Source organism: Glycine max, chromosome 19 (assembly GCF_000004515.6).
Source record: "Glycine max cultivar Williams 82 chromosome 19, Glycine_max_v4.0, whole genome shotgun sequence".
NCBI lineage: Eukaryota > Viridiplantae > Streptophyta > Magnoliopsida > Fabales > Fabaceae > Glycine > Glycine max.
Window position 1 is genome coordinate 47,649,873 of NC_038255.2, and position 27,361 is coordinate 47,677,233.

General features: G+C 29.5%; 3 protein-coding genes, 1 long non-coding RNA gene and 2 other non-coding genes across 6 annotated transcripts; 1 reads left to right on the forward strand and 5 right to left on the reverse strand.

Annotated features, from left to right (window-relative positions):
• Nucleotides 1-332: 332 nt before the first annotated feature.
• On the reverse strand, nt 333-1,813 carry LOC100819467 (uncharacterized). Its single transcript, NM_001254995.1, is given in 3 exon segments — nt 333-843; nt 1,422-1,551; nt 1,672-1,813. Coding segments are annotated over 3 exon segments (783 nt in total).
• Nucleotides 1,814-5,693: 3,880 nt separating this feature from the next.
• Nucleotides 5,694-5,793, reverse strand: LOC113000507 (small nucleolar RNA R30/Z108). Its single transcript, XR_003265841.1, has one exon. It is a non-coding gene; the product is annotated as a small nucleolar RNA R30/Z108 (small nucleolar RNA).
• Nucleotides 5,794-5,911: 118 nt separating this feature from the next.
• Nucleotides 5,912-6,021, reverse strand: LOC113000604 (small nucleolar RNA Z107/R87). The gene has a single exon (XR_003265936.1). It is a non-coding gene; the product is annotated as a small nucleolar RNA Z107/R87 (small nucleolar RNA).
• On the reverse strand, nt 5,913-6,286 carry LOC106797203 (uncharacterized). The gene is made up of 2 exons (XR_001386372.3): nt 6,150-6,286; nt 5,913-6,036 (listed from the first exon to the last, which is right to left on the reverse strand). It is a non-coding gene; the product is annotated as an uncharacterized lncRNA (long non-coding RNA).
• A 2,686-nt stretch (nt 6,287-8,972) lies between these two features.
• LOC100777760 (transcription factor MYB2) lies at nt 8,973-10,948 on the reverse strand. The gene is made up of 3 exons (XM_003553626.5): nt 10,462-10,948; nt 10,220-10,349; nt 8,973-10,126 (listed from the first exon to the last, which is right to left on the reverse strand). Exons 1-3 carry the CDS (start codon nt 10,616-10,618, stop codon nt 9,697-9,699), a joined length of 717 nt encoding a protein of 238 aa, XP_003553674.1. The 5' UTR covers nt 10,619-10,948; the 3' UTR covers nt 8,973-9,696.
• A 14,075-nt stretch (nt 10,949-25,023) lies between these two features.
• On the forward strand, nt 25,024-27,098 carry LOC100819991 (galactinol synthase 1). The gene is made up of 3 exons (XM_003554516.4): nt 25,024-25,478; nt 25,860-26,315; nt 26,560-27,098. The coding sequence occupies exons 1-3, from the start codon at nt 25,161-25,163 to the stop codon at nt 26,791-26,793; spliced, it is 1,008 nt and encodes a 335-aa protein (XP_003554564.1). The 5' UTR covers nt 25,024-25,160; the 3' UTR covers nt 26,794-27,098.
• Nucleotides 27,099-27,361: the final 263 nt, after the last annotated feature.

Below are 27,361 nucleotides of genomic sequence, written 5' to 3' on the forward strand. Positions count from 1 at the left end.
TTGATAATTTTTTTTTTATATTTATAAGCTGTTTTTTTCCAGCCAAATACAACTCATCACATGTTATTTCTGTCAAAAACTTACACTCATGCATTTGTATGATTTTTTCGAATCACATTTTATTACTCTATTATTAATTCTATTTGTTGTGAACAAAATCGTCTTCTGGGAAATTAAAATACTCATCATTATCTCTTAGAAATCAGGCTAAATTAAATTTACAACAAATAGCAGTTCTCTTGAAATTAATTGAAGTATACATAATAATAGTTACGTTGATACTTGATAGATGCAAATTAATTTCACCTAAGTTTAAAACAAAGATGCATGTTTCACGACAAGTCATGATCAGCGAGCAGCTGTTGCAGAAAGCAAATATTTTCATCCGTCCACAAGTCCGAACCACCAAAACCATTTCCTGCTATGTCCGAGTAGTAGCAATATTCTGCACTATACGATGAGGAACTACCACCACCCATTAGATTGTAAGACGCACTAGAGTCATAGAGAGAAGGCGCGTGGGCATCAAGGGCTGATGATGACACCTCCGACAACAAACTTGGGTTGGTCGTCATGACTCCGCAAGGGTCACTGTGTGCTTGAGCGTTGGAGATTAACGTGGTTTGGTGGGCTTGGCCTGATGATGATGATGATGATGATGAGGCCTGAGCTTGGATCCGCTCTAACATACGTGGCATCCACACAAAACGCAACGTGTCCCTGAATTGCTTGCTGTTCACCTCACACTTTAGTTGCTTAGCCTGCTTTACCACTCTCGTTCTCCAATAGTTCTTTATCTCGTTGTCTGTTCTTCCTGGTAAATGTTCAGCTATTTTCGACCACCTTCATTTTATAAAACAAATAACACAACATCACTTCAATTACCAAGTTCTATCACTAACAGATTAAAAATTGGTCAAACTGCTATTTGCTTGCTTCATCTTAAGTTTCAGTTCTGTGCAGGAAATCACCACCTAATTAGGGGATTCAGCATAAGTAATTCATGTGCTGTTGAAATTAAGGTTGAATCATTTGAATAATATTTGAGTTTGCTTCTTGATAAAAATAATTATTAATCAGATTTTATTTACCTCCTATCTATATTTTTCTCATTAAGTATATGATGGTATATTGAGTGTTTCTCAAACATTTTTCAGTTTTAATGTATGTACAACATTTTTTTAGCGGCTTATATTAATTGGAGAAAGTGTTTGTGGCTGCTTTATACTACTAAAACCTAAAAAGTCTTCCATATATGTTAGTAGTGACGCGAACCAAAACTTTAGCAAACATGGATGCATGTGAAGGGATTAAAATTTACAATTTTCTTGTACAAGAGACTAAAAATAAGAAAAATTACATGAACCAAGGAATATTTTAACCTAAAAAATTTAATGAATAATAAACATAAATGATAATACCTGTTGCCCCAACGGGAATGGAGGTCAAGAATCAAGAGCTGTTCTTCGAGGGTTATGTTCCCACGTCGAACATTTGGACGCAAGTAGTTTAACCATCTTAATCTGCAGCTTTTGCCTGTTCGTTTTAGACCTGTAGTTGAAAACGTGATCAGTGTGAGTAACTAGGATTAAGATAATCATAAGACTTAATTTAATCAGCTATATATATATATATAAACACATAAATATAAATATATGTTGTTTTGCTTGCCTGTGTAGCGAGCGACAGAGTTCCAGTGACCTTCCCCATGGACAGTGATGTAATTGAAGAGAACAGAATCCTCTTCCTCTGTCCATGGACCTTTCGTTATTGACATCTCCTCTTCACTACTTCCTGATAAACTCCTCTCCATCTCACAAAAATTTAACAACTTAATTAATTGTTGTGTGGCTTTTCTTTTCCGTTTATGGAGTGTTTGTTAGAGAGAAAAGAGAGAGAGGTAATAGTTTTGGTTGAGATATGGTTTGGCTAATTCTGTTATAAGTAAGATCATACTAATGAAGGTGATTATATAAATAGATTTGAGGATCAAACTCATCCGTCGTTGGATTTAGGAGGATTTGCACTTTTGGGTAGAAGTAATTTTCTATACCAAAACAATTTTGGTGGGCTGCCAAATAGTTCTGCAACTATGACTTGTTAATCGATTATTAGATATTAAACTAGTTTTTATTCCTTAGCTTTTCCTGTCTTTTAAACTTTGATCTGAGGTTAAGCGTTGACTCTTTGACTTCTTAACACGTTTATAGGACAAGTGCACCTTAATATATACTCCTTTGATTTGACCACACAGAGTCAAATACACAGTGGGTTTGCGGCGACTTTTGGTCAGCATTCTGGAAAAAAAAAACGGAGGGGTCTTGTATCTGCCCAACTTTATTGCGACCATAATTTCTATTTATTACTATATTTTGACACATTCTACGCGATTTTGCAAAACGTTGGTTGTGTCAAAAAAATCTTTTTTTTTTGTACGAAAATATTCAATTTAATTAACATCAACTTATGTTAGTATAAAAGTGGAAGTATTTTTTATTAAAAATAAATGAATAATTTTTGTATGATAAATACTTCCTTTTTAATCAAAATACTCCTTTCTTATATCCTTAACATCAACCCTGAGAATTAGTTCTAATAAAACCGTTAAATATTATTAGATTTTTTTCCACCACTAAACGTATGAATACAGTACTGATGATGCATAATTGTTTCAATTAGTTAGTGGTTCTGAATTTAAACCTTAATATGTAATTTTGTTAAATATTTTTTACTTTTAGAAAAAAATTCCTAGGGGCCTTGCTCCCGCCCCCTCCTCCCTCAAGATCCTTCGTATACATATACATGAGAAGAAAAATAAGTTAATATTAATAAAGAAAGTTCGATTTAAAAAATAGAATATTAAATTAATGTTTACTTAATCTTCCTTCTAGTAATAGATTTTATCTTTAGTTTACACAAACTTAATAATAAATACTTTTCTGAAACTTTCTATTTATCAAATAATAAAAGACAATGTAGCAATTTTTCACTCGTGTCTATTTTGAATTTTTTATAGTTACAATTTAATCAAAATAACTGATAATAAAAAAATTAAACATTATTATGTTTAACTTATAATAATTATTTAAAAGTTATTCTTAATTGATTAGCAATATAAAAATGTTTATACTTAGTAGATGAAACTTTAACTCTTATAGTTGACATATCACTACCAAATCTCCCCCAAAAGATGGTTAGTTAAAGTTTTACCCACTAACTATAAACATTTTTATATCTTAAATCAATTAAGAATAACTTTTAAATAATTATTATAAGTTAAACATAATAATGTTTAATTTTGGGTATATTTAGATTCTTGTCAAATTTGAAAAATATTATTTTAATTCTTATAAAATTTTTGTATTAATTTGATTTCTGTAAAAATAAAACATATTTTATAGTCTTAAAGTGATAACTCCATTATATGATAATCTAATGTAGATAAAAGATAAATATGTAATTTGATTACAAATAAATTAAATAATTTGTGGTAATTAAAATTCTTTTAAAATAATGAATTAAACAATTTTTTGTTACTAAAGCCCCCCAAATATTATAATGTCACTTTATGGACAATTTTCTCACACTTTGTGATTAAGGGAGAAGAAGAAATAATGGTGTGTTTTTGTGTTTTCTAGATGCACTTGAAAAAATAAAATAAAAAAATTAAATTCAAACATACTTTATAATTAAAAAATAAAATAAAAATTGTCTAACAAAATTATAATTAAAAATTATCAAAAATGTTTTATTTTTATAAGAAATAAATTAATACAAAAAATTTAATGAAAACCATAATAATATTTTTCAAATTTTACGGTACTTCAAACATACTTTACCAAAAAATTAAACATCATTATTTTAAATTGTTAACTTAAAATAATTATTAAAAGTTATTGTTGTTTGATTAGCTATATAAAAATGTTTATACTTAGTAGTTGAAACTTTAACACTTATAACTGACGTATCACCTCGTAAAAATATTCCTTATTAGTAACATAACCAAGTCTTTTGTGGGAGACTTGGCAGTGAAATAAAAGATCAACAAAATAAAGTCAACTAGAATATTTAAGATAAAATAAACAACAAAGTAGGGAAAGGAACAATGACACGTTTTTTCTTTTAAGAAACTATCTATTCTTTCAAGACCCAAAAATTGATCTCAACTCTCAAGAGAAGATGTAAAAATTGCGGAATAGATTTGTCCCTCTACTTATTCCTTTGGAATCAAATATATGTTTGATACAAAGTTGTAAAAATATATGTTCAAATTCTAATATGAACTTGCATGCTTAATGTATAAAAGGAGAAGGAAAATTTTATTCCTTTAGAATTATCGGGTTCGATTTTAATTTTGAAATGAAAAAAATGCAAAATAAACAAAATTTTCGTCCAAGTATATATGTGTTAATTTTGGATTGACAATAAATTAAAAATTAAAAATTATTTTTTAAAGAACAAGTCAATATCACTCTCACAAATTAACTTCGGCTAGAGCTTTCTTATTCATATTACTTTAATCTCCCTAAACATGAACCTCCTTTATCTACTAAATCAGTTTTTTTAGCGACAAAAACAAGTGTGTATTTTACTAATACCCCAAGGAAGCATGTGTAATTTACTCTCATCTTAATCTCTACGAGGCTTTTTGTCGCTGGCAATGGAGGCTGACCAAAACTCAGAGGGAGCAGGGCAAAGTGAAAGCAGAGGAGGAACGAATGACCAAATTTCTTCCACTCGGAATGAGGAATGAGAGGAGGCATACATGATAGAGAAGAACAAGGGTAATTGTTGATCTGGCATAATAGAAGAACTTGCATGGCGGAAGCATTGATTTGAGAATTTTATTGTTTGATTATTGATTGTGTTTTGATTTTGTATTATTTGGGTTTTATTTCATCCGATTGATAAGTTGACAATTACTTAGGATCTTCATCTGCCCCAAATTTGTTCTGCATCGCCGTTATTCTTATACAACAAAAATATTTTGTTTTAAGAACAAAGTTCAACAAACGGTTCTCAAAGCTAACGATCCAAGATCAACACCGTGGACGAACGAATACAATTGAGTTCACCCTTGTGACAAAGGGTGGGAAGATCCACTACTGGTTATGCTCCATATACCATAAACAAAAGACTAATCTACAGTCATTCACATGGTCTGCTCTATAACAGAACCCATTAACAACTAACAAAATTCAATCACTAGATCTAACTTAACAGCTGCAAAATTTTAAACCGCATAAACTAAATCCAGTAATACAAATTGTTAAACTGAATCCAGTATATTTAAATGCAGTGAACAAGCACAAATAATTGAACGCCTCTTTCATTGTTTATATACACTTTCATAAATCTTTAAATTTTATTCGTCTAGTTTCTTCCCTCAATTTCAGTCTTAATCAGATAATGTAAAAAGCATCTTCCACAAGATCCAAAATTAAAAATCCATTTGTGTTTCGCAAAAATCAAAATACACATTCAGTGGTCTCAGACTGACAAGACACATCATAAAATAATAAAACCAGATACTCACTCAGCCAATGTAGGCAAATTGAATTCATCACTGACCTCAACGGTATCAAAACAGAACGTAATAATAATTCATAAACCGAATTAGATTAAGAGAAAAAAAAATAGGTACAATGATGATCAGTATAAGAGAAAAAGGCAAAATTTAAGGGGGAAAGAGATCACTCAGTGATGACTAAGATTTTATGGTTCGATTCTGCCAGCAATTTTCCTCAACTCTAAATCAGAAGAGGGAGCTTTTGTATCCTCATTGCGATGACTCTTTCCCCACACACAAAACATACTAACAATTGCAACATTGAAAAAAAAACAACAGAAAAACAAACATTTCAACGAAGCGAGTAATAATCAAAGAAATAAGAAAACTAAAAATGGAAGAGATCACTCAGTTCAGCGGGGTAATCGACACGCATGGCAATCTCCACAAAGAGAGAAAGCTCTGCATTCCGGTCTGTTGAGCTTGAATTTTATGGAGTCATCACCGTGATCTTATACGATCCATAGCTAAAATTCATCACACAAAAATATAATAAGGAAAAATAATACATATATATATGTATGTATGTATATATATATGTATGTATATATATATGTATGTATGTGTGATGAACCCAAACCTAAGACGTTAATAAGAAACAGAACGGAAAGAAAATGTAACGCGATAAGGTAGCGTCGCCGGTTGCCCAGATGCAGAATGTTGCTGTGACTGTTAAGGATGGATCTCGCGTTCTTAATTTATAGGAAGCATACTAGGGTTTCTGATAAGGCGAGAACAATGGACCAGACGCCGTCGTTTTAAAACAAATGAAACCTCGATTAGAGAGACTAGTGGGCTGGGCTGGCTACAATCCCTTGTTTTTTTTTTTTACTTTTTAGTTGAACAAAAGAAAAACGACACCAGAAATTACAAAGGAACTATCATTCCCACCACCAACTCTTGCTATTGGCACTACCCCGTGGGTAGTTTCTTTTTTATTTCCATAACTGCTCTTTACAGTAAAATATAGTTCCATTGTGTATTATATGCAGAGGAATCAAAATTTAGTTGTGTTCAACAATAAAATCATGATTTCGTTATATATTGTTTTGTCCCTAAACAACACAAACAAAATCATGTTTTCTTTGTGTAAAAGGGGTTTAAAAAAAAATACACAAAAAAATCTTAATTCTATTGAATTGTTCAACAATAAAATCATGATTTTGTTGTATAAAAGGAGGTGTAAAAAAAATACAATAGAAACATGATTTTATTATGTATTTAGTAAAAAATACACAACAAAATTATGTTTCCATTGTATTTTTTTTACACCTCATTTTAATTAGTTTTAATTGCAAGTTACTTTTTTCAAAGCAATAAAATTAATTGTGATATAATTTACCATTTTTAATAGTAACCATTTTTTTAAAAATTGAATTAATAGGATAGAAGTTACCATTTATAAGTATAACCATAATTATTATTATAACAATTACCTTAATCAAACCAATTTATGTTAATTTGTATCATAATTCATTTTATTACAATTAAAAATGGAGTGAAATAAAATAGTTTGAGAGGAAGGAAAATGGTGGGATTGTCATGATAGAGAAGTGAAAGAGGAAGGGAGAAGGATTTAAGATGTAGAAAAACTCACTGAGTATAAAATGGTCATTTGCTAAGGCGTGGATAGTGCCAATAGTAATTCTAGTAATAACAAATAGCAATGCTCAAATTACAATCAGCTTGCGTTACGATCGTGTTCTGTTTGTTAGAATTGGTGCCCAATTTTGATATTTAACTATTTTTGTTGCTCTATCCATTTTTTAAAAATTAAACTAGTGGAAAAACAGGTACATGCCTGTCCACATTTTTATTTTTTATTATATATTAAAAATTTATTATTTACAAAAAGATGTGAAAATGAGGAGGATATGACAGACTAAATAGAAAATGATAAAATGAACTTAAAATAGTTCATGTAAGTTAATAATTAAATAAATATTTGTAATAATCAATATAAAGCATAAATTAAGAAAATAAAATTAATTTTTCCGTAGTCTAGCTCAATTCGTTAAAATATGGGTCACTTCTAACAAATCTCAAGCAGCTTAAGCTTATCCGTTTACCAATTCTATTCTTACCTTTTGTTTATTCTGTAGTTACAATTAAATGATCTTTTTTTAGATTAATGCTGTTTGGTAAGAATATTTTTTAGTGAAAATACTATGAATCCCATTTGTGTTATTTTGATTGGTTAATTGAATAATTTAACAAATGGATACAATTAGGGAATTGATGGAAATCACCTGGGGGTGTCTTCGTATACAAGATTCGTGTATTAACCTTTCATACCAAACATCATTGGACCCTTATCTTTATTCCACTCAATTTTTGTAGCAAAAAGTTGGAGGAGCCTAAAAGTTATATGCCATCAATAAATCTGTTCAGCCTCCAATTTATTCATCCACTTGCCATTATTACATTTTATTATCAAGTGTTACTCAATTGCTAGTTACAGGGTACACCCTCCCTCTTTCTCTCTTTTTTTTCTGTGATTTTTTTTTTTTATTGTTTCTTACATTCATTGTGCCTTTGCACGGGCCCATACCTAGTTTTATTTAAAAATTGTCAAATAATATTACGTGAAATGAAACACGTGTTATCATTTCAAACATGAATACATTTGCTATTCAATATGTGTATCATGAATGTATTTTTATATGTTAGTTTCAATTTTTTACTTTAAATAATATACTTAACAATATAAATAACATATATAACAACGACTTCAACATATTGAATATGTATTTCATAGTTTACTTACTTTTAAACCACATACATCTCTTAAAAAAATTGGTTAATGCAACTTCATTTACAATCTTCCATAAATAATTAATTATCTTGCAATTTATTTGCTGTCCACACATGTACTACACTGATTGATCAAGAAGATATGCTTGATTTTGTTTTTGCTTCACATCAAGTTTTATACAATGGATGTGCTGCTACATATACTCATTTTCGCCTGCCATTATGCTACACTGATTGATATTTTGAAGTTCAAAATTTGTCTTTTTGCAAATATTATACTATAGATATTAAATTCAACATATATATAATTTATTGTCAAGTTTCTTTACAACATACACGAGTATCGTACTAGTTGTCAAATAATGTTAATTAAGTAAAATAAAACACTTGTTATCATTTCAATGTATACATGTTATGTTCTGTCATTTCAATTATTAATCAATTAAAATAGTTTATATAAGTTAATAAATAAATAAATAATTGTTTTTATCGTGAATTAAGATTGGATGTTTTTTTTTCTTTTTTTTAGTTTACTTAAACGACTTTAATTTCAAATACAGTACCACTCAAAAGTGAGATATGTGGAGGCCATTCACCAGCCGTGTCACTCGTGCTGAATATCAATCTAAGCACAGAAACAGAAACAATGTTTAAAAGAAGAAAAAATAAAAGGTCAACTTTTCCAAATACAACATATTATCGTCTATGCTTTTGACATATCGAACGGGACCCGTGTAATAACTTCTTACATGGAACACATAATTCTTGCTTCATTTACATAAACTCTTCTTGTACAAGCGTAAAAGCAACTGAGAGTTGTAGTCGAGGTGATCCACATCTTTCACCAAGCTTGTGGTAGGGGTTGGGTCTAGTAAACACTGATTTGAGTGTCGAAATCTTTGAAGATACCTCATGAAAACTTGATAGAGAAAAAATAATCTTCAATTTTCGAATCTGGCTCGAATGTTCTTCGTTTATGTAACTCTATGGGTTAATGCTTATTCAGCCGAATAATAACTAATACACACATGGATGGATATATATATATAGAGAGAGAGAATTGTAATAATCCAGGTTAATTGCCCTCGTACCATTCCACTCCATACCAAAGAAAATAAAACGTAAAAGCAAGCCACTCGCCTCTCTGAAGAGAGCACATACCAAAGCTAATAATCATAAAGAAGCTTACTTTTATTGGTTAATAAAGTAAAAGACAAAGCGCATGCATCTTTTTAAAGTAGAAGCAACTCTAGGACAAACTCATTGACCTGTCCCTTATGACTGATGCGATTTTACTTACAATCTTTGCTCATCAAAGTCACCAAATTAGCACACACTTGCTCTGCTTTATTTGGCTTTGTTTTTGTGCTGCGTCACGCAAGGAAATTGTGTTTAATTTCCAAATCATCCCACAAACTTTCCATCAAGTCCCCACCACCTAAAGGTAACGTGCTATTCCCATTGAAACAGTGGCATGCACCCCAAACATGATGTTCAGAATCTAAAGGAGCGTTTAACTCCAAGGAACCATGAAACTCATGTTGGGCCTGAGCGGTTGGGTTTGGGCCAAGTTGCGAGGTGGCAATATGGGCCGGGCCGTGAGTTAATTCCGATGGTATTGGTAATGGTGGCTGAATCCGCTCTATCAAACGGGGCATCCACACGCAACGCAAAGCATCTTGGAACTGTTTACTGTCCACGTCACAATTGAGATTCCTTGCTTGCTTAATCACTCGGGTCCTCCAATAATTCTTTATTTCGTTGTCTGTTCTACCCGGAAGATGCCGAGCAATTTTCGACCACCTATAACATCATTCTTATTAACGTACGTGGTCGATTATGCGGATTAATTTATTCCACTAACTCACAAACATGTTCAAATTAATTAATAATTACCTATTGCCCCAGCGAGAGTGGAGCTCCAGAATAGTTATCTGTTCTTGGAGTGTTATATTTCCGCGACGAACATCGGGACGCAAGTAGTTTAGCCATCTTAACCTGCAACTTTTCCCCGATCTTTTCAGGCCTGCACATATTATTAGAATTGAAAAAAGAATGGCGTTAACTAAATGATTTTCTATTTATTTTTTAAATATGCAGGAGATCGAAGAGAATTTTTGTTTTGGCAAAATAAGTGCCTGCAGAGCGTGCGAGGGAATTCCAGCGACCGTCGCCGTGGGTGGCGACGTGATTTTGGAGAATGGTGTCCTCTTCAACGCTCCATGGACCTTTTCTGATTTCTTCTTCACAATCCAGCACTATGGACCGTGCTTTCTTCACCTTATTAACATCCATTTCTCTTATTATCTATACATCGTTAGCTACCGTGCTGCCTGTGACTTGTTGGGAGATAAGTGTAAGTTATCAGCACTATATACTACTATAGGAATGCAGGGGATGGATGTTGCCTTTGTTTTTTAAGCGTGACCAAGTATATATAGCTACCAGTTGCACCATCCATTCGTGTCGGTTTTTTTTAACAATATTTTTATTTTTTTTGTTTTAAAAGTTAAGCTTAAATAAATATATTTTTCATACTTGTAAATTTTGATTTCCTTGTTTAAATTTCGCATTTTTTTTGTTTTTCTATTCAAAATAAAATTATGTTTAATTTTAGTATTTGTGATGGGTCTTGATCCATTAAGTGATGATGTAATATTTATGGATTTTAAATGATAACAAATACTAAAAATACACATAAAAAATTTAGATAATAAAATTTAAAAAAAATCAAATTAGATAATAAACTTAAAATAGAATATATTACAAATATAAAAATATATTTAAGTCTTAAAAATAACATAATTTTCTACTCTTTTTTAGTCACGGGTTAATTTTTATTTAGTCTCCTACTTTTTTAACTAAAATACATTTATCACCAAAAAAAAGTAGAGAAATATATATATAATAAATGTAGTAAAAGTATTTTTAACATGAGAATCGTAAATCACTATTTAGTGAACCCTACAAGTCATGTAGAATCGCAAATCTTAATAGTAGATCTTATTCTAAGATCTTAGATAAATTTTGATATACAAATTTCACATGAATCTCATGTTAGTGTTCTTCTTCCCCACTTTTTCTTCTTCTCCCTTTCCCCTTTCCCTCTGCCTCGACCCCCCCCCCCCCTTTCCCTTCCAGACCTAGTTTTTTTTTTCCTTCATCTTCTTCTATTATTGCATTGCAACTGTTATTCTTCCTCTTATGTTTTACTATTACCATCACACAATTATTTTTTTTATTAAATTGTACGAATCTACACTATTCTCCCCTAAGAAGAATTGGAGATCTTGATGGGTGCTTTGTTGTTGGATGTGAGAAAGATTAGATCTTTAACTTAAGATCTATCTCAAAGATCCAGCATTAAAGATGCTCTAACTACTTGATCAAAAATGAAAAAATCCATTACATTTCCTAATTGGTGTATAAAATATTAAAATTTTTAAATGAATGCATAAAACTCACGGGACTACCCTTATTTAATTTTGTCTTATTCTCTTTTTCTCCGAGTTTAGAAGAAGGTTTTTAAAAGGGCCTCATTAGTTTTTATGTATATATATATTCTGTCCTCTCCTTTCCTTCCCCTTATTTTCTTGCCATTTAGTTAAATATAGAGTGTAAATGTACTTGAAACTCACATCAAAACTTGAATGGTTGTTGTGCTTGAAATTATAAGACAAGGGTAGATTAAGATTATTAGCTTTCTCTTAATAACTGTTTTAAAAATTATATCTAAAATAATTTGTAATTAATCAATATAAATAAATCTTTTCGAAAATCAAACTCAATGAATAACACCTCTGACTACATTCGTAAGCCCAAAAGAAAAAACCCGACAATTGTCACTGTTTCCTATTCACCTTCTTCTTGTTTTCTCCTTGCGTAATGAATCAATGTATAGACTTGTTAAGGAATAGAGCAATCAATCCAAATCAAATCTTTCCCAAGAATGAAGGTGTCGTCCGTGGAAAACATGCTCTTACTGCGTGTCACGGAACAAACAAGATCAAGAAAAGGTTACTCATTACAACTACAAGATATAAAATTTTAGTAACTACGAGAATTAATAACTCTATATATATCAGTTGCAATACATTATCATACACTGAACAAACATATGCAAATACATTGGTAGACCATATACATATCAACAACAACGTGTCAGATTGTCGATGATGCTTCAAAACTTTTTTTTATTGAATTGACTAATTTTTGTGTTTTTTAAAATCATTTGATACTTAATCAAATAAATTTGACTAATGTATAATATACTTTTTTAAAATCTAAATAAATGTTGATTATAAATTTTCATTTCTGTGGAAATATTTCTTCTTAATATTTTATGTTTGAAAATTGGGATCTGAGAGCTTCGGATAATGGTCAAAAGTTTAAAAAGAAACTAAATAGTTTAAAAAGAAAATAAATAAATAATATATCCTTAAATGTCAAGGAGATTTATTAAGTTAATTGAACATAAATTATTGTAAATTTTTTAACATTGTCTTTATATGAATAAAATAATACCCTTGAATATTGTATGAGCTCCAAGTTCATCAATAATAAATTCCATGACCAAACATAGGAATATTACTAACACATAACGGTGCGTTAGCTGTGGTTTAAAGCAGTTATGGTTTTCCCATATTTACCCAAAACCCTACGCCTATTAAATATTGTATAATATATATTTGTTATGTTGAAACATCCAAAATATATAAACCTCATGACTGAGTATCGGATAACAGAAATACAAGATAATTAAGCTGTGTGCATTCATTTTATTTTGATTTTTGAGAGAAAGAATGATGCACTATCAATGTCAAAAGTTTTATATAGTTATCTAATTACAATAATAAATTTATTAATTTTTAAAGTAATTATCTTAAAATAATTTAAATGATTATTTATGATTGAATAACAATATAAATAATAACAAATAAATAAAAATTATATTTTTTTAAGGAAATATAAATTATATTTGAGATACGGGGTTAGGCAATTAACTATACGAGTTAAAGATAAAAAAAAAACTTATGATTTTCATATTTTTCAATATCAAAGGTTTGTGTTTTAATTATTTTAAAAACTATATCTGAATTTAATATCAATGTCAAAATATACATATCATTTTTAGTGACAAATTAGAAGTTAAATTATTGCATTCCAAAGTTAGAACACAATAAAATTCAACATAGATCCATTAATTGACTGCTATTGGACATGATTACATGGTTTACTTAACATATAGTGAGATAGCTAGTCATCAAATATTGAACTTCAATTCATAATATATGCCCACGCCTTATATATCCATAGAGAATGCCGGGAATATAATTCTTTGAAAACTACAACAACCCACACACAAAATACTCAGTTATCCATAAGACACATATAAATAAAACTTAGTATATGTTTTTATCTTCGGAAGATCTTTTTATAATTATCATTGTAATTTTTTATATTTTATAATCGCCTAGATAAAAAACTATAATTACAAATTGTTCGATAAATTATTTGTCTATTTATAGGAAGAAATGATGGTATATGAAAAGATAATTATTAATATTAATTGTGTATTCATTAGCTTTTGAAAATAAAACGTATAATTGAACATTAACTTGGATTTCTTAATTTTTGATTGAAATGTTACCCAAAGGTAATTAATTGAGCAGTTAAGTTATAATGAATGCTCTTCCATTAGTGCAAATAAATTTTTCTGTTATTATTATTCTTTGATTTTAATTTAATGACTTGTTATTTTTTTAGTTTATTTATCTTTATAAGAATTGTTATAGTTTCAAAATTTATATATGATAATTTAACTATTATAAGGATTACTTATATATAAGAATCATTATTTATATGTGTTAATAATTTTTTTAATATTATTATATGTTATTTCATATGTCATTATTTTTTTAATTTGAAATGAATTAAAAAAGATAACGTTAATAATAATAATAATAATAATAATAATAATAATAATAATAATAATAATAATAATAATAATAATAATAATAATAATATTAACTACATTATTATTTACAACTATTTTATATTTATGATATACGATGGGTATATTATTATTGTCTGATTTGTATATTATTTTTATTTTTTATATTAAATTTAATCAATATCATAGATTATGGACTATTTAATTGATTATCTATAAATAATTCTATTTATTATATTATTATTAACTAATATTTTCAAAATTATATAAGAATTATCATTAATGCAGCCCTTATTTATTTATTTATTTGTTAAAAGTAGATCTCAAGTCTCTTAATTATATCAATTTGTCCAAATATTAATTTAAGATAGTAAAACCATACTTAGATTGTGATGACGCATAAATGTAAATTTGATATAAGTTAAACCATAGAATTAGCATGTGCAACGGTGAGAAAACACATTCATATAATTGTGCATAATTGAAGTTTTAAGATTTTTTAATCCAAAAGCCATTTGATATAAGTTAAACCATAGAATTAGCATGTGCAACGGTGAGAAAACACATTCGCATAAATGTAAATTTGATATAAGTTAATTGTGCATAATATGAATCTTACGGTGAAAAAATATTAAAATTATGCATAATTGAAGTAATTAGAATTTAAAGTATAAATTAATATTTAAGATTTTAACAGGTTACACATAATTGATTTAAAGGAATATATATTTAAAAATAAATAAAATAGCAAAATAATTTCTAAAGAATATAACAGACTAAGAAATTTAGTCGCCCTCAAAAGGATGAATTTTAATTCAATATAAAAAATAGTATTAATATAAATTACAAAATACATGTATATATATAGGTTCCGAATGGAGGAAAAGTGTTCAATCACTACAAAAGTATAAATGTCAATTATCCAAGATAAAAAATGTTAAGTACTCATAATGTTTTTGTTAATATATTTTTTTATAAACCTAAATTATTTATATAGATATTATAAGTTCAACTTAAAAGTAATAATATATATAACATAATACCAAAAAGTAATAATATAATATAGTATGACATAACTTTATATATTCTTATAATTAAATATGTTATTATATTATATTTAAATTTACTATGTATATTAACAAAAATATTTGTTGGTATTAAGGGAGTTAAGGGAATTAGTTTAGTTAGTTTGACACAATGTGTAAATTTTTGTATATCTTCTAGTATAATATTTAAAATCCTCTGTTTGAATAAATAAAAATCACTAATTAATATAATGTTTCATATTTATTAATAAAAATCGTTGAGTTAAGGGAGTATATTAGGGATTTCATTTCTATTAATTAAAAGTTATAGAAGCTAGCTAATTTAATGCTAGGTGATAAATGTAAAGGCAACAAATTAAGAGACATGTAACTTGCCTACAAAAAGAGAGACATGTAACTTAGGATTGAAAATGAATAAATGATTGACTTAAAGTTTAATTTGTATACATTCTCAAAATTTAAAAAAATTGCAGACATTTAATAAAAATTATTTTATTACCACATCATATTAATGAATGAAGAAGAATTAAAAATCCTAATTATAGTATTGAAAAAACAGAAAGTATGATAACCGAAAACCTAAAATAATATTTGGAAATGGTCTTAAGAATACTATTACTCTTTCTATTTAATTCTTTTAAGGAAAATATAAATACTAATATACTTTCAAAATCTCATAAAAAATAAAATATTAGGTGATTTTAGACCATCTCTTATCTATAATTTCAACCAATCTTCACTTGAAGTGTTTGAGTTTTTTAATTTATGATAAAAAAATAATAATACTTGATAATATGTTATGCAGAGGTATGAAAATCATGTGATTTTGGACACCTAATAATTTATTCTTTGAAAAAAAATAGGATGCAAGAGAAGAGAAAATAAATTAATGAATTAATTTAAATATATTGTCAATGTAAATTTTTACACATTTAACAAATTAAATATACATTTTTTTACAGAGAATTAAATAATACCTTAGATATGACTTTTTTTTTTTACGAACCTTAGATATGACTTAGTTATCACAAAAGCTAATGATTTTAATTTATATGTACTAATGTACTGTGATTATATAACCGTTTTATGAGACTTGAAATATATCCCTATAAATTTTTATTTTTTGGACTAACGGTAATATTAATTCTTAATTTGAAAATTATTTATAACTTAACTATTTGTCGCTTCTCAAAGATATATTTTGTAGAAATTATAGGAAGGTCTATCTCCACTGGCACTCGACGGACATACTTTGCCCTAAGATTATGATTTCTCCTACATAATTTTATATTTCATTAACGTTATTAAAATTGGGGGCTTCTGCCTCAGTAAATATTTGTTTTATAATTTAAAATTTATAAAAATATATTACTTATATTAATTTTGTGTTTATAAAATAAAATATTTGTTTTAAAATTAAAATTCATATCAATACAGTTTGTTACATTTGTTTTGTTCTATTTTGATTTTCAACAGTTATGTAACTTGAAATCTTTTGTTGTTGGATAAGGTGATCTATGTTTATATATATTTCTCTTTTAACAAAAACACCGGTTTTCTTTTTTTTTCTAAATTTTTTCATTTCCTTTTCTTATATAAAAAAATTATCTTCTTGCAAATAAGAACATTAGTGTTAAGGTTTGAGATGCTTTCACATGCGATCAGAATTAATAAATTGTTATATCTTGAAAGATAAATACAATCAAAATTGTTTAATAGTGTACGGAGAATATTTGCGTACTTTAACCAACCTAATAAAAAAAATTATATTATTGATTCATATTCTGTTATACTAAAATTACATTGATACTGTTATTTAGTTATTTAGTTTAGACATTACATTTTCTTATTATTTATTTTATTTTAATTTTCTAAAAAGGTACATGACCGTACTATTCAGGAAAGTCGTATGAAGAGAAGAAGCAAGACCGACACATAATTTATTTATTTCCTGTGTGTTGCTTTTGATGCGGTGTCCTATATCCTCGTTATTCTGATCCCCCATTATCGTGTTACTGTATTGCGTGCATGTCGCACTTGCTGTCTCTTGGATTCTAATCTTTCTGATGAGAGCATTTCCACTTATTTGTTACCACGATTTTTTATTCCGAAGAGAGTGAATAATGGGTTTGACATATTCTACGCAAAGGATCTGCTCGCATAAAGATAAGTACGTGTTTGGTTCTACATCCATTGAACCAAAATTATGGTACCGCCAGTTTAACGTAGAGGCAATTCTACATAGCTTTAGATTTTTACCATTCGTGTACATTCGAATAGTCTCCAGCAACATTCTTTTCCAGCCTTTTTTTCATTCCAATTTAATTTAAGTTCTCTCTCTTTTATATTATCTTATCTCTCCTCTTTATGTGTTTCTTGCTGTAGAGGCAATTCAGGCAAGAAGCCAGAGGGGATCCAAGTTACATTTAAGCACGTAATCATCTCTTCCACGTGGAATAATGTTAATTTTTTTTATTGTTTAAAGATTAGAATAAGTAATATATCTAGTAGGGGTATTCGGAGTGTTTATTGATTCGATTTTTAGAATAAAATAATTAATTAAATCAAACATAAAATAAAAATGTGGTTCAATTTTATTCAATTTTAATTTAACACAAAATTCAAATTAAACAAAATCAATCTTTTGTTATTTGATTTAGTTCAATTTAACATTTTTTTAATATATTATCATACTTTAAAATCTATCAACTAAAGTTAAGTAATTATTATGTTATATTATTTAAAAAAGAAATTTATTTTTTATTAAATTTTATTCAACATATTTTAGTTAAAAATTATTATTTGTATTTATATTTAATATTAATATAAAACAATATTATCAATTCGTTCTGTAACATAATAGTTATTTATGCATAACTTATTTTTTGTACTATTAATATATTTTTTTAACATATGAAAGTAAATTATGTATATTGATTATAAAACAAAATAAATTTAATAAATTATTTAATACTTATTATTAATTATCATAATAAAAATAATATAATTATAATATACGATTTAGGATCTAAAAATCAAATCAAATGATAAAAAAGTATGTAATTTTTTAAAAAAATTATTTTGATGGTTTTCGATTTAAGTGATTTTTGATTTTTTTTAAATCGATTTAACGGTTTATACACTGTTCAGTTTTGAACATCTTTATACCATTAACCCTACATGTATTGACAAAAAAAGAGAGTAAATAGAATATATACTGTTGATACTAAAAATAAATAATATTTAAGTAATTTTCATTTGCGAATGTCCACAAGTAAAGGTATCTTACTATCTTTTTTTTATGAGGTATTTTATTATATATCTATCCACACTATAAATAAGTGAGAACTCATTAAGCCTTAAGCTATCTATTTTATACTAATAATATTAGAGGATATCTACGTATGCAAATTTTTTTGTCATCCATTTATACGTACAATAAACTTCTTAAATTTGATAATATCTTAAAAATCAAATTAAGGATAGTTTCATATTAACTGAATGTATAAAAACTCTTATACCAAGAATGCATGTCAATTAAACTCTTAAAATAAATAAAGAATTAAAATAAAAAATAAATTAAAGGATTAAAGTACTTATTTCACCTACATGTAATTTGAACCCGGCTAAAGTCAATAATTTTCCTTCATCAAATACGGATTTTTGTCGTTTTAAAGAATTTCTCGTTAAGTTGCTACGATCAGAATTCAGAACTGTGGCTTTGGCGAAGCGGAGGGAGAAATTTATTGGTTCTCTCTTCTTTTTGGTATAAAAGAATGACGGATTCTTCATTGTTCTTTTCCCCTTACATTTATTGGGTTGAAAAATGATAGAATCGCATACTGGGTCACACCTTTAGACAAAACGAACTACTGTATGATATTCACATCATATTCCAATGGAAAATTATCATAGCACTTCTCGCTCTCTTATTCAATGTATGGGTGAAAGAAAATAAAACGACGTACGTGGTCGTTTCTTTCTTCTAGTACGGATGAGTTTGATTGTATAAAAAAAAATATTTAAATTAAAATAGAGAAAGAAAATATGAGACTCACAGTAATTTTTAAAAGTTTACTCATGAATAATAATTTTTTTCCAAAACCAAACAAGCACGTGGTTATGATTACAGGAGAATATGGATTATAATATCGCCTGTAATCTGTTTGTGATCGGAAAAGAGATCATGATGGAAAAAAAGGACGTAGTAAGATCCCTTGAGTATCCTAGTGATTTGAATGTTCAATGCAAGTGAATGCGCACATTAGTTAAAGCGAGTCACTTAATGCAAGTGAGGACACTTCTCTCTCTCGACAAAATCGACACATATGTATATAAACAGTTAAAAAAAAATGTAGATGTAAAGCTTGAGCACGCGTCAAGACATTTGAGCTTCCCTGTTGATGACATGGTGCTTTATGGTAGGGACCTTTGGTCGCCAGAACGTGAAATGTGTTCCAATTAATAAACAATATCACTATCGGAGTTTCAATTCGTTGACGTCACAAGTCCTGGAGCAGCGGCAATGATAAAGTCCTCAAAATTATTATTAAGATAAATTCTAATTAATATTCTTAAGTTATTGATCAAAGAATCAAAGAATTTTTTATTAAAATGTTTAAAATCGTGTTATTTATGATTTTTTTCCACTCTTCAAATTTGATAAATGCTATCTTCCAATTTAATTAAAAAAGAAAGAGATAAATATGTGAATAAAAGAATAAAAATAATAGTACCTTGTCCTCTTTTTTTTTTTTTTTAAATTATTTTCTTCACCTGTATTTCCACTCTTTGTTATTTTCAGCCAACGGTAATCCCACGGACTCAAGTGAAGCAAATGCCCAAGGCCCCAACCCAAGCACACGAAACTATGTCTGTGCGTAAGCGCTGACGCGATCCTCTTGATCTCACTATCCTATTAAGCTATTTTATTTTATGCTCGAATCCACTGACCTACCATGGCATAAAAATAATCTTGGAGTAAATTATACTCTATTACTATGACATTATGAAGATATATTCCCACTATGGGCCTGAACAATTGTATTTTCTTAGTGTCATTTCAACTTGAGGAGAGTAGCACAATTACGACATTGGGAGATTGAATAACCTCTTATCGAATAGACGTCTAGACAGACTAGACGAATTATGTTCCATGTCATTTTGAACCAAAAAAGGAATGACACACTTATGTTTGTACACATAAAAATTGAAAAGACATTTTTTTTTTTAAAAAAAATGATTAAGAATTATAAAAGTGGATCATTCTGCATTTGGGCTAACACTTGCCACAAAGATGAGCTCAATTTTTTATCATTAATATCATATTGTTTTCATTCACAAAATTTAAATTTAAGATATTGTTAAAAAAAACCAAATCTAATACCATTCGTTTTAACAATTGCTACTTGCTGGTAAAAAAAATAAAATTGGTGTTAAAAGTAAAATCCTAAAGAAACTTAAGTTGTCTTTGACCAATCAGGAGCTGGTTGAGATTGCCAATTCTGGAATTTGTCCACCTCGTCATCCTCATGCAACCATTGTGCAGAGAATTATGGAGTTCAGGAACCGTGACTGGCATATTTCGTTTTCTTATGTTGCTAGAGATGCCAACTGCATAGCTCATTCTTTAGTTGGTATTGGAGTGCGTCAGCTCTATAGTATTTGCATTTGGGATTCCCCTCTCCCTTCTCTCAACAATATTCTTCGTAGAGATAGTGTCAATTAGTTTTCTTTTGCTGTAAACTTTCAAAAGTTATAAGATTAGAAAAGTAAGAACAAAAAAAAAACCATTTAGTCCATTATTTTCCAAACAAATTTTAATTAATCTAAAAAATCATACGTATCAATTTAGTTACTAAAATCACAAATTAAAAAAGTCATCTTTATCCTTAAGTTTATCTAATTAAGATAATTTTAATATTTAAAATTATAAAAAGAAGGACTAATTATTATGAACTAAAATGGTATTTTTATAATTTTAATAAATACATTGATCAATTCTCATAATTTTAGTCACCAATTTGACGTGTTATTCAAGTCACACTATAACCTTATTTTTAGGAAGGCGGAAAGGAATTTAATGATATCTCTTTTAAGCTGGTTCTAGAAATATCTATTGTTAATGTTTTATACAAATCTCCATATAAGGGCGTTGGAGCAAAGAATACCACAGAATTTCACACTTTCTATTTCTCTCTTTTTCTTCTTGCACTGTATAAACACATATTAAGAGTTAAATTCAACACTTAACATATCAAGAGGAAATATCAAAATGAGACGGACACAAACTCGAGTTCATAGGGGCCCAAAAGCAAGGAATAACCCAAATCTGCCTCAATATATTTGTGAATTGTGATTAATGTCGCTACATCCTTTTTTTTTTTTGGAACAAACTGAAGTTCACCAAGGCCCAAGCATGAAAATGGCTAGGGTCGCTATCAATTTTTCTTTTCTTTTCTTGGAAACAAAAGTGAAAAGTGTCCCAAAAATATGTGTTTGAAAGGAAAGATGAAAATAATATTAGAGGAATTTTTTTATTGAGATGGGTTCCATACGCGTGGATCCTTGAGTCGCTCGGTTTCTTACGCGTGGACACTAGGGATACATTTGAGATGGGTTCCATTTTGTTGTGTACATGAGGGCCATGAAGGGTTTGATTAATAAGGGGTGTATTTTATTTTATTTTAGATTAAAGTGTTGAACGACTAAGATTTTAACTATTTTATATACGTACATGTAATTATATTGATTTTTCTAAAATGTGCCCCTACAATCTGGTTATTATTTTGTCAAGTACACTCATTTTTCTTTATTGTATTAAAATTGGAAAATGATTAATTAATTGGAAATGGATTGGGCAGGGGGAGCAGAATTTGTGGAATGTAGCAAGTTGCAAGATGATGTAGTTGGAGGGAGACTACATTCAGGAATTTGAAAACAAATTCAGTGATGCACCTATATATCCTTTGGTTTGGGAGTGAGTGCATGAGAATTGAAAGGGTTGTTTCTGGTTATTGTTCTAAATTCGACCTTACATGGAGATATAGCGAGATGCAGAGGGAGAGGACATAAAAGGTGCTGATGCAGAAATGGTGGGATATCTAGCTTCTTGGCTAGACTAGAAGGCATTGATGGTGTTGACACTGAACATGCTGTATCAGATGTTGGTCATATGCATGTTCAATATGTTGCGGAGATTCACGTCATGCACGAGAACAAGGAATAAAAAATAAAGCAGCAAGAGAAGTGAGAATGAAAACGTGGAGGAGTAGGTGCAAGGCTAGCTTTGCGGTCCAATGAAGGGAGGTTTCCTTTTCTTCTTTTTGTGTATAGATGGGAGCTCTTCAGCTTATGGATTTTTTCTTCTTCATTAAATCCCCATCTTTTGGTTTAATTAGCCTCTGTTAAGATTCATGGGTCTGTTCTCACTGTTCATAGTTTTGCCTCCTGTAGTAAATTAACCCTAAACCCAAAAATCGATATTGAACCCGCTTTTGGCCAATTTTCTGTCTTTTTATCTTCATTTCTTAAGATGTCTTCAAGTTAATTAAATTGTATCCCTTAAAAAAATTCAAGTTAACATCATATTTAATCAATTTAAATTTTTATGTTATAAGAGATACAATTGATGATGATTTCAATTTTGATCAATTTTAATTTATTATGAACATAACTAAACATTTCAAATATCAACAGCACTCTTTAGAAACTGAATGTCACAGCATTCTAATACATAATTGATAACAATCAAATATATAATTATTATTTTATTATTCTATATATTATATTGGATAAATATTTATTTAATATAATTATAAATTATCCTATATATTATATTGGATAAACATTTATTTAATATAATTATAAATTATCATACATATTTTTCATGAAATATAAGATTAAGAGATGATTTTTTATAATCTCTTCCTATTTAAAATCCGATTACTGGTAGTCTAAAATTTACTTTTTTTAGATTTTTTTTTCAGATTGCAAATCTTTTGTATTACTCCTTCAAATTGACTCTATTCAAGTCTTCCCTAAGTAGGACCTTCTGTCATTGCTACTTTCAACACATATTTGGATATTTCTTTTATTCTAAACTCTTCCCTTACATGTTAAGATATATGATGTGTGCGATTCTCTATATGATTGTTTTAGAATTTCTTTATTTGACTTATGTTTTTGTTTGGATTTTGAGTTTTTTTTAAATGATTATTGTGAAAAAATAATTAAAATGAGCACTAACTATTGTAAATACATAAAAATATTTACATTTGCAATAACAAAACACTTTTACAGATTTTTATTTTATAAAAAGTGACGAACTTATTATTTCAATACGAACTGCGAAGCAATTCAAATTGAGGTTTTTGAAATCTTAAAATCAAATACTATTAGTTATGATATATTATAAATTCAAGACATTATATTGGATTAAATTATCTTCCGCAATTCCTCTTTAAGATGCATTAAAAGGAATGTTGTTTGTATTAGATTAAAATTTGCTATAATATTTTTTTTTAAAATTAAGCATTTAAAAGCACGTTATAAATGCTTTCTTGAAACTAATAGTTAGTGTAAAATTAGTAATTTTAAATTTATTGATTTTAATTATTAAAAAATGATAGATGTTTTTTTTTAAAAACAATTACGCTTTTAAAATGTTATAAATTCTTTTTTGATTACGGTAGTTATAAATGCTTCTTGAAAGTAGGTTTAGTTGGTGTTGATTAATTAAATTTAATTTTACTAATTTTAAAAATTGTTATACATATTTTATTCTTAAAATTTTAGGTTTTAAATATATCATCTTATAAATTTTAATTTATAAAAAAACATTATTTCATAAAAATATAAAATTATATTTTCATAGATTTTTGTCTGATATATCGCACGAATTTATAATCTAATTAGGAAGAAGGAGGAAGTTATAGATCTCTCTTTAAGGATGCATAACTATAATGATCTCTTGTTAACGTTGTAATACAAATCTTCACAAGGACGTTTGAACAAAGAATACCATATAATTTTTCACTTTCTATTACTCTTTTTTTTTTTTCTCTTGCATTTGTATAAACTTAAACACATTATTAAAAGTTAAATTCAACAGAGCTACGTACTGATAACAAACTGAGAGTTCGCAGAGACCCAAGCAAGGAATAACCCAAATCTGCCTCCATGTGTGTGGTTGATTTTATTTTATTTTTATTCAAAATCTAGGAGTGCGACTCAGAAGAATGCGAATTAAGAAGCTATTAATATGAACCCGACGTAGACCATACTCATGATGAATGGGAAAGCACTGGTTATGAGTATACATGGAGATATTTTTTGAAGCAGAGAAAGCTTTGACTGCATTAGAATGAGAAAGAGATTGTGCGAAAGTTCAAGAGTTGTTTGAGAGTCCAGCCAGGTGCACCTAAAGTGGGTCCAAGTGGCGAGACCACAAAACTTGATGCTGACACTCGGTGACCGTGACTGCGTGGCATGTGAACCATGACTTAGATATTGCCATGGACCCTATTCTAGTCTCTTCTACCAGATACTACTACGGTTCCCGCGGTCACCCTTTTCCAGAACCTTCCCATGATGATTCCTCCCCGTTGGATCATTTAATTTGGACACGTGGCAAACATACAGTTTACGATCTCCTAACTTGCATGATCAAATGTAACCACAAATTCGTCAAATCACACCATCCCCACCTCATTTATACACACACCCACCCCCTCCCACTCTCCACCAACAAAACAAAACTTCTGCATTACTCTCTCACTCTCTTTTAGGCTCACTCACCAACACTTTTTTCACTACTTTCATTACGAACGTATATTATATGGCTCCTGAACTTGTCCCCACCGTTGCGTTCACGAAACCCGCAACCCTTCCAAGGCGTGCCTACGTGACATTCCTCGCCGGAAACGGTGACTACGTGAAAGGGGTCGTTGGTCTTGCCAAAGGGTTGCGAAAGGTGAAAACCGCGTACCCATTGGTGGTGGCGGTCCTCCCAGATGTGCCGGAGGACCACCGTAAGATCCTGGAGTCTCAGGGCTGCATCGTCCGCGAGATCGAACCCGTTTACCCGCCCGAAAACCAAACCCAGTTCGCCATGGCTTATTACGTCATTAACTACTCCAAGCTCCGTATATGGGAGGTACGCCTATATGCCTGTGTTTTTTGTTTTTTGTTTTTGTTACACTTAGATTCTCTACTCGGTCGGTTTCTTACGCGTGGAAGCCTCAGGATACACATGACGTGGCCTCCTCAATTTCTGCACCCTGTCTTCTTAAATTTTAGTACTCTTTATCTCACTTCTATTTATATTCCTTTCGTTTTTCTTGACGAAAATACCCTTGCTCTTATCATAATTTAGGGTTTGATTTTAGATTAGTACGTATTTAGGTGTTAATATATTATGTTATATTATATTGAATTGATTTCTTGATTGAGTAAGGTGTGAGAATTGTTGGAAAAAAAATGCTATACTATAGTAAATTGTGAAAATAATTAATTGGAAATTGGATTATGGATGCAGTTTGTGGAATACACCAAGATGATATACTTGGACGGAGACATTCAGGTATATGAGAACATAGACCACCTATTTGACCTACCTGGTGGTTACTTTTACGCTGTGATGGATTGTTTCTGCGAGAAGACATGGAGTCACACCCCTCAGTACAAGGTGGGGTACTGCCAGCAATGCCCGGAGAAGGTGCAGTGGCCCACCGAATTGGGCCAGCCACCTTCTCTTTACTTCAACGCCGGCATGTTCGTGTTCGAGCCCAGCATCGCCACCTACCATGACCTATTAAAAACAGTGCAAGTCACCACTCCCACTTCGTTCGCAGAACAAGATTTCTTGAACATGTACTTCAAGGATATTTACAAGCCAATCCCTTTAAATTACAATCTTGTCCTTGCCATGCTCTGGCGCCACCCAGAAAATGTTAAATTAGACCAAGTCAAGGTTGTTCACTATTGCGCAGCGGTATGGGGCTAATTTCCCGAACTCATTAATTAGTTTAAACAAATTCTAGTCCGTGTTTTTAAGAAATTTTTTAAAAAATTAAAAGAAAATATTTGTTTTATTGAAGTACGTAAAACTATGTTACTGTTTATGACTTTTTTTAATATAGTTTTCAAAATAAGTATTTTGTCCTTTTAGTTTGTTTTAATAATGTTGCTGCACGTACGTAGAAATTAAAATGGTTTTTGTTGTTAAATGTTTGTAGGGGTCGAAACCGTGGAGATATACGGGGAAGGAAGAGAACATGCAGAGGGAGGACATAAAGATGCTGGTGAAAAAATGGTGGGATATCTACAATGATGCTTCGCTTGACTACAAGCCATTGATGAGTGCAAGTGAAGCTCCAGCACCGGATGGTGTTGACAATATTGAACCATTCGTGCAGGCTCTGTCAGAGGTTGGTCATGTTCAATATGTCACTGCGCCCTCAGCAGCTTAAAAAAACAAGGAAGTGAAAAAAAATATATATATAAAAAAAGAATTGTGAAAAGAGAAGGTAGAAAACGAGGAGGAGTAGGTGGAAGACTTTGCGGTCAAAACAAGGGAGGTTTCTTTCTTTCTTACTTTTTGGTGTAGTTATTGGGAGCAGTCGTGGCTTGCTTTAGAAATTGGACCTCTCCAGCTTTTATGTATATTTGTTTTCTTTAATTTTGCTCTTTTGGAATATTCTTAATCTTTGGTGGGTCTGTTCATAAGAGTCTGTATCTGGTCTTGGTCTACAAGTATATGTGTTTAATTTATGTATATTTCTGTTGTCTCCTTAATTTCCTTTGGTTGGACTTTGCCATTGTAAAAATACTTTTAACTTTTAAGGCAATGCTTAATGATTAAGGGAAATGATGTCCTTTTTATGGTGTAAAGGGTTTCTTGTCTGTTTCCCGTAAAATTTAGGATATATATTGATCGCTCAATGTGGAATGATAGATTGCTCGAGGAAACAATGCGATTTGTTTTGAGGAATTTCCGACTTTAATTGGTTCTTCCTAGTAAAAGTAGTAAAATGAACC

Bases quoted from the DNA above. Each gene is read 5' to 3' on its own strand.
- LOC100819991 (XM_003554516.4), top strand. From the start codon at position 25,161: ATGGCTCCTGAACTTGTCCCCACCGTTGCGTTCACGAAACCCGCAACC. The intron at 25,479-25,859 runs GTACGCCTATAT...TTATGGATGCAG, and splicing joins CCAAGCTCCGTATATGGGAG to TTTGTGGAATACACCAAGAT. The intron at 26,316-26,559 runs GTATGGGGCTAA...AAATGTTTGTAG, and splicing joins TTGTTCACTATTGCGCAGCG to GGGTCGAAACCGTGGAGATA.
- LOC100777760 (XM_003553626.5), bottom strand. From the start codon at position 10,618: ATGGATGTTAATAAGGTGAAGAAAGCACGGTCCATAGTGCTGGATTGT. The intron at 10,350-10,461 runs GCACTTATTTTG...TAATATGTGCAG, and splicing joins TTCCCTCGCACGCTCTGCAG to GCCTGAAAAGATCGGGGAAA. The intron at 10,127-10,219 runs GTAATTATTAAT...ATGATGTTATAG, and splicing joins CACTCTCGCTGGGGCAATAG to GTGGTCGAAAATTGCTCGGC.